Here is an 8,650-nt window from a genome sequence, read left to right as displayed (position 1 = left end):
AATCTCACTTGGTCTCATTCATTTCAATGTCATCTGTTTTTATTTTTGTTTCATGATTTCACAATATCATCACTTTTAAGCATATTATAGATTGACTCTTAAATATAGGTCTTTATTAACTGATTCCTATGCACGTTTAATTCAATGTGTAACTAAAATAAAATTCGTCCATTATCAAACCGTTGTCATTTCTTAAATTATGACCAACTCGTTTTCAACTTGAATTACTAGATCTTTCTACGAAATTTTAACTTTTAATGTATCTCCGTCAACATATTCATAAGTATGTTGACGCTTCTTCTTACGAATACCTATTCCTACATCAGTCACTTTGTATCATAGAATGTAGAATTACGATGGTGAACTCACTATTACGGCTTAGTTGACCTGATTTCATCCTCACCCTATCATCTCTTACTGATCTGTGTATGTTGAGATCGTAATCTCGCATTACTATCAGTCATTTCACCGATACTTCGCAAACTGTTGGTTTGTTATAAGTATGGACAGTTTAATTACAATCATGATTTGTCCAATTACAAACAACTGTTTGTTGGTCTGTATGTATATCTTAAAAGCAAAGTTGCGTCGTTTGTCTCTGGAGAGCAATACCATTATCCGCATTGCTGTGTTGGAAATGACTTTTGAGGCTTTATTCTTATCTGAAGTGACCTCTTTTTAAGACCCGACGTAAAATAAGGAATCAACATTCAACATATCTATCGGTGTCTATCTGTTGCATCTTCGCTCTTAAACAAATCTACTTATTTTGATTATTTCTATTGTTTGAAAGCTAACGTGGTCATAATTATTGGTTCAAATCTATATTTTATGAATATCGGTTTGGGGGCAATTACATTCTATATCATCATTATTACTATGCACAGAATTAGTAGAAACAAATTAATTGTAGATTTATAGAGAGATCTCACCACTCTCATTTTCATGTGTAGAATAACATACATGTTAGAAATCTGAAAATAATATATTTATTTACACACTTACCTACTTTATAGATATTAAATATAACAACTTTTCTTAGAAGTCAGGCCAGTGGTTAAATTAATCAGTTCCTTGCTTTAAAACAATTACATACTTGTATTTTATCGGTCTCATGACCAGTTGTGCACGTAACCGTAAGTATAACTGGCATATTAAAATGTTAAAGTTAGGAATAATTTTTCACTTTTAATTAAATTTGCTACATACATGTAGGTATACTACAGCCTATATTACCGCATATGATAGTTCAATTAATTCGCGAATGTAAATCTATAGCATCAACATCCATAGAAAAGTAGATTCTTCTTCAGCAACCCAGATACAATTTATTAACTTTTAATACAAATACTTATTAGTAGTGCTTTGATTAGTGACTATATTTTCTCATGTCGTGCATATCTTTAATTTATGTTATACATAGTCTGTTCCCTGCAATTATATTTAAATATAATTAATGATATGATGTTTTTCTGTAATATTTATGAGGCAAAATCTTGTAAATATTATAGATATTCTGACAGAATTATTAAACATTATAAAATACAAAATTACAAAATTGTTACATACAATGAAATGAAAAATTTCAGTAAAATTATAACTAATCGTTCATTGTTATTTATTTACTTTAATGAATGTTTTCACTGTAGATACAAAGAATTAGTAATTATAATTATCTCTTCTAAATAAAGTTACTGACATCATATAATTTCCAATAAATTTTATTACGAATTTAACAATTGTTATAAATGTTCAGAAACATATTCGTTCCTTGAAAAATACTTTAATTGTAACATTGGTTGAAAATAAACTAGTGTTTCATTCAATGGCTTACGTTATTTCCAGTTTCAGCTGCAAGCACAAAATGAACCCTACCTTATAAATAAAACTTGTTTGTTACTCGGTAAATTCCGGTTCAATTTATAGAAACTACCCACATTGTCAGCGCATGAATCATGACAATCTTTATTCAGTTCCGTGATAGAACTTCGCCACTAAAGGTTGCATTCAAAAGTTATATTAAGTTTGCGTCGTGAAGTCGCAAGGAACAGGTGGGCAACGGTGCCGTAATATTTCGGAATTCTCAAACTAGTTTCGAAGTACTTTGTTTGGAGCGATTGGAGCGACATGACTCAACGTATTTATTTACAACGCCATGATTATGCTGTTCTGCTGTAGCTGAAATTAGTACGAATGAAATTAGAACTATATAACTGACAGAAATACTGAAATTTTTTTTCGTAAATATATACATAATAACATAATCGTTATCTAGAACAGTTCACACAGCGCCATCTAGTCCCAAGCTAAGCAGATTTTGTGTTATGGGTGATAAGTATTTAAGTAAATATTTTTTTATCTATATATATAATATACGTAGAAAAGACCCAGACCAATACAAAAAACATGCAAATTTTTGATCCTGCGATTATGAAGTAAGGCGGTGTGCTAAAGCACGGTGGGCCTCGGTAGTAAACCACTAAACCACTGAGACCCATAATGTATCATCAAAGAAAGAAAAATTTATTCCCACGTGGTCGGAGGCGCCCTGTTAATTATTTTTATCTCTGTTTCTTTCACCGCAGTGTTTTTTAACAGAAACTGATGCCTATTTGAGTCAGCTTATAATGATTAGAACTATCTGTATAAATTAACATAACACAGAATTTACTATGTCAGTATATATGACTAGAACAAGATTTTTAAAAATTTGTTGCATATAAAAAGTATAGGTATAAATATATATCAAAGTAACTATTCCAACTATTATTAACATATTCCAAACTAATATTATAAATTATATCTGCCTTTCACGTTTCAAGGTTAAACAGCTGATCAGATCTTAATTAATTTAATATGACGATAGATTGTATGAGACATGGGGTAACACCTGATATATTATTTTCTTAAAAATTTTAAGAAATTTCATACAACTGCATTAAAAACATTCTTCTTAGCACTCTTGGACCCGTGTGGATCAAAGCCGATACATGGGCCGAACCCAAACGAATAATTTACCCAAACATGTGTTTCGGGCAACGCCGTAATTCAGGGCTACTCGCCCTTGTCCACCCCCACATAATCCTACTGGGCTTTTTAAAGGAATCAGGCTCTGTAGTTGACCAGTTAACCCATGTAATGTCCGCAAAATTATTTTAACCCTTCCAATGTTCGGACTCGAATTCGGGTTTTGTTATTGGACTGATTCATTTGTTATCAATTTATGTTGTACTACTTCGTATGACATAGAATTATCTTATATGACATAAAAAAGACAGGAAAAATTCGTTTGAATTTAATAGAAAAGGCAACGGAATGTTAAAATAAAAAATGTATCAAGTATCAACACAATTTTATTGTTTTATTACAATTTCAGCCTTGCTTTTATAAATAGATTTTATACATTATTTACATCACAAACTTCATTATAATTTTGAGTACAAATTCCGTAAAAATTCCAAACACCCTCTTCAAATTAATTTAGTTGAATTGAGAAAATAAATTCGTATGATACAATGATAATATGAAATACAATTGCAATAGTGAGAAATACAAGAAAAGGATCCAATATGAAAAGAATTACTTGGACCCAAATGAAAGCTCCCTACAATAACGATCATAACATCCTCAAATGATTATCTGTGGAGCTACAATCGCTTTTCTCGTATTGTCATTGACGCGACAGGCCTAAGCTGTTAGCTAACTGCGAACACCGAGCAACTACCTCATCTTGAAGTAAACTAAATGACATTGCAATTAAAATTAGTCCAAAAACCAAATATGCGCAGCACGCAATCATTTGTATGTATTCACTTTTTGAGGTTTCTGTACTTTGCTTTGAAGTTAAGAAACTGGTAGGCACAAAATCTCCAAAACCAATAGTTGCTAAAGCTATGAAACAGAAATAGGCAGCATCTAAGAAACTCCAGTTCTCCCAAGCGGAAAAGATAGCTGCGCCTACGCAGATGTACCCTAGGAGCAGGAATAACACAATGCCGACTGGTATATGACAGTGTTCGGCGCTATGATTTATGTGATGCTGGACGCTAGTGGAAGCACTGCTGCTAGGCACGGCACAGCTCTTATTTTTGTGGTTATCTTCATTCCAAATCAAAGGCACTCGTGATGGTGTATCGTGTGGACATATTCTGTAAATCAAATACAATAAATTTAACAAATATAACTAAATAGCAGAAAATATACCTTGTGGGTGGTCAGAGGCAATGTCGATTGTCTATATTGTGGTGAAGGCAACATCTGACATGCCTAAATTTTACAGTGTATATTTGATTCCAACGTGGAAGTGGTCGAACGTCATCTCTCGGCAAATTGATTCATTAACTAATATTAAATAATTTTATAACTATTTTTTAAGCATAAAGTCAAAAATTATTATACTGATTATAAACATATAGGAGGCGTGACTATTAGTATAGTTGCATTTTAGTGCCACAAAACTAAACATTAATACATAGTGAGAAACCGCGGCGTGGCGGGTTGGTCGTAGGAAATAAAAATTACGTCTTTTAACAAATAAAATATATCCTTAGGGCTTTATATTCTTTTAGCCTTTGCCTGAAACATATACAATATGTTAAGGAAAAATGGAGTGTCTCAAACACTCTCCGTAAAAGCGGATCATCTTAAAAGCACTTATTCAATTTACAATATACAATACATTACTTTTTCTTCTGAAACGAAATAATGACTACTGTCTACGTGATTATAATAATACGTCTTGGGAATGGATCTATTGTAACACGTGAGTTTATGTAACATTATTATTATAAATATATTTCAAAACAAAATAAATATGTTATAAGATAATTATACTTGCTTAACTTATACGTAAAAGTAATAACAATCTTAATTCACAATTACGCTATTGTACAGTAAATATATATATAGATTATGGTAGTACGGTAACCTAGATTGTTATAATTTCTCTTGTAGCAGTCGTTCACTAAAAAGTATCTAACAATAAAGGCTGGATTTTTTTATCATATTTGTACTTGTGTATGTAGCGAGGTATGAAGAATTATAAGCTTTATTACATTTTATTAAACGTACTCATTTTACTTTCGCACGACGATGAGAAATTATATTTAATTAGGATAATTAACTTTTGTCATCTGTAAGTAGACAACGAATATCAAGCGCCACAAAATAGAATACAAATTCGAGTTATTTAAAAAAAAATTAAATATGACTACACCGATATTCAAGCCTGAGAGTTAATTTGCAATAGTAGTGCGTGTGATTTTAACTTAGATCGACAACCAATGATAAATAAAAAGCTTACGCTTCATCGGGATCCTCTGAATCGTCTAAATCATCTTGACTCCTGTTCATAGGTAGTTCGCCACACTCTTCAGCAATTAGTTGTTCTATAACTGGCCCTCTCGGTCTTTGAATGGTCCCCCTACCTCTTCCTCGACCCGGACCATGAACTGTGGCCAGGCACTTCATACTGCTCATAGTTTTCTTCCGGTCTAATGTCTGCGTTTGTAAAGCTGATGATGTATGTGGCTCTGTAAATACGTAGCTTCTTTCAAAATTAATGTAATACAGCTTAATTGCTATTTAATGATTTTAGACTTCACAAGCATAGCAAAGAAGCGAACACTGATGTACTTGTACAATTTCCAATTTGATGGTTATACTTATATAAATCTGCTCTGTATGAAATAATTAAGAAAATATCCTTTAATTTTGTTACATGGAATTAATAATTAGACGCAATATGTAGACACGAGTATCTTATTATACGATATTCGGATTCTAATTGATAATTATATGTAATACATTCTGAGCCTGATTAAGATCTCTGTGTTATTAAGGCTATTAATAAATTAACGATTTATGAATAATCCTCTTTGTATTTGTATTATAACAATATTACATGGGTAATTTACGTCTTTCATCATTTTCGTACGAAGTCTTACTTTTTTTTTTATATCTCTGCTATCTATCTGACTGGTTTGGTGCGTTTTCATTTCGGTATAGAGACGCGTCTACGTGCAACGAATGTACTCAGTAGAGAATCTGTGCAGATTCAACATGAAAAGAAAAAGCGTCAACCTGACAATCTATTCTGAAAACTAATATTTCTTGGTAATTGAATAATGTTCAATATTTAATAAAAATAGTGCAGCACTGTATTAGTTTGAAATCGTTTAGAACCGATTAGATCTCAGAGTAGACTGGTCACTCAGGAAGGTTTATAGGCAAATAAGCTCACCATCAGCCAAGGCACTGCGCTTGATGCGACCTAGCGTCGCTGCTCTAGGACTCGTAGGCGCCTTCTCAAATACTTGCGAATATTGACCTCTTTCACCAGCCCTGGCTCTGACCGTGCCCGGTGAGCGATGAGTCCGTGGTGGAAATGATGTGTACTGATTATGCTCCGCTGGTTGTGGCAGCAGTCGCTGTTGTTCGTGGAGTTGCAGGTGATTTTCCTGTGATAGTAGAATTATAACTTAATATCATAATGATAATTATAGAATAAGAATAATTTATTGCTGCCAATTAAATTACATGAAAGAAACACGTTTAATATACGACGGCAAAAGAACCTGGCACAGCATATGCCAACAGGATACTTTTGCACGCTGCTGGTTTTCAACCCGGTCTTTTTATGAGTACAACAACAACTAGTTTACGTAACTTTGACATTAAATAAATTATCGAAAAATATTTTTAGAATGGTATTTATTCATCAAATCATATGTAAATGTCAATATTCTTACATTTGAATTTGCGTAACTGCAACAGTAAACAATCAGAAGATTCGTTTGGACGCAAGTGGCTACGGTTCCTAAACATAAACAACGGAAATTACGTTCTTATAATCTTGTATAATAATACCTCGTAATCTTACTGCCATATTATATACCACGACATATTTCTATTAAATAGGTGAGACAGAAGTCCCTACGCAGATGTTTTTGTACAATTTCAACCTTTAATCACATACAATATAATTTTTATATGTCATAAATAGTGATTGAAGGTAGAAATTGTAAATAAAGGGAATTTAAATATGGACCCATACTGCAGGAAAAAAAAATCAGTGCGTTTTTAATAAATATCATCGTCATATTATCAGCGAGTCAGAATGGGGGTCTGACGTTAACTCAACGTTTGTAGTTGTAATCTATCAAACTATGTGAAAGGTGACATACACCGTGATGTGAGATATTATATTTATATATCAACATCACGCCATACTTTGATATATAATTTATAACTAAAGCTATTCAACATCAATGCCGAAACATAAATTGTCAATACATTGACTGATGGAATGGCAATTTTTTTTAAAATAACACGACGAAAATCATAATGACGAGTATCCATGTTACAATCTCTGCTTAGTTAGGGGCTAATTTTATTACTAGGAATGTACTAAATTATAGTAGGACAATTAAAAAAAAATAAGTTAGGTACCTCGCCATCTTTTCTCCAGGAGTTTGGAATTTTTCTCTTCGTAGTCCTCAACCACAATAATCTGGCGAGTTTGGCCAATGATGCCCCTAAACCAGCTAGACATGCTAATGTCAAAGGGACACCAGCCGCTGCATATGCCACTGTTGCTGCTCTTCCGGCTGCTGTTCTTGGTGACACATTACCGTAACCTGTAATTAGGGTACATAATTAGGGTTTACTATATGACAATCCTTACTAATATTTTAAACGCGAATGTAACTTTGTCTGTCTGTCGCTCTTTCACATCAAACTTAATGAAATTTGATACACGCGTAAGTGGTTGAAGGGGAGACGAAAGGTTGTTTAATAGTATCGTCAGTTTTTAAGCTAAAAGCTGTTGATTAAATATAAAAAATATGACATTCAAAGTTTGTAAATATTCCCCCATTAAATGAAATAGGGCTGAAAGTTTGTTTGAAAATTCATCATTATTGAAGCCAGAACGATGAAACCGTTTACTTTGACTTTTTAGAGTGAGATTCTTTTTTTTATTTGGCTCAGCTAATAATATATAAATGATACATGATTACAAGATATACATTGTCTGATATACGATATCATACTAGAGAGATATATAGGTGCTATATGGATGAAGGGTATTGTAACGTTCCCCCCCTTGCCTAATAAAATCAACTAAACTACCCTCTCTAAATATAAGAGGAATCTAAATATAAGATCATATAACGATGGAACACTTAATCTTTAATCATTTGGCCATATAAATAAATTATTGTGATCGTCTAGTATCGGTGGACCCGTTGTGTATGTAGTAACTATAGATTCTTTGATTGGTATATGAAGGAGTAATATTTGCATAATTAAGTACAATCTAAATAATACAAATTATTATACAGAGTATAAGGAATAAATAATAATTGTAATATAAGGTATATAGTTGATTATTTTAATTAAGTAGCAATGTGGATTATAATAAATATATTCGTTAATAGAGATCGTAAGACCAATGAGAGTTGATAATAAAATAAAGGTCTAGGTTCCTAAAATACTATTTGTAATACTATTTCTACTCCTATTATTCACTACCTTACCTAACTACTAGATTATACGATTACATAGAATATGCTAGATCGGAAAGATTGAATACCTGTAATATTAATAATTCCAATATAATGGAATTTTAATTCGCATAATTTCAATGTCA

The 8,650-nt window shown here is 32.2% G+C and overlaps 1 protein-coding gene across 1 annotated transcript in view; it reads right to left on the bottom strand.

Moving 5' to 3' along the window:
• Nucleotides 1-3,418: 3,418 nt before the first annotated feature.
• The window catches only part of LOC131846377 (uncharacterized), a 150,806-nt gene continuing 145,574 nt past the window's right edge, over nt 3,419-8,650 (bottom strand). The window contains exons 4-7 of the mRNA XM_059195655.1: nt 7,450-7,637; nt 6,242-6,458; nt 5,303-5,531; nt 3,419-4,148 (exon numbers count right to left, since the gene is read on the bottom strand). Coding sequence (XP_059051638.1) covers nt 3,671-4,148; nt 5,303-5,531; nt 6,242-6,458; nt 7,450-7,637 — 1,112 coding nt within the window. The 3' untranslated portion in view covers nt 3,419-3,670. The remainder of the gene's footprint in view (nt 4,149-5,302; nt 5,532-6,241; nt 6,459-7,449; nt 7,638-8,650) is intronic.

This window comes from Achroia grisella, unplaced genomic scaffold, assembly GCF_030625045.1.
Source record: "Achroia grisella isolate CSIRO2021 unplaced genomic scaffold, CSIRO_AGI_Agris_v1 utg109, whole genome shotgun sequence".
Classification (NCBI taxonomy): Eukaryota; Metazoa; Arthropoda; class Insecta; order Lepidoptera; family Pyralidae; genus Achroia; species Achroia grisella.
The sequence above is the reverse complement of the archived record's forward strand: the minus strand, read 5'-3'. Positions and strand labels throughout refer to the sequence as shown.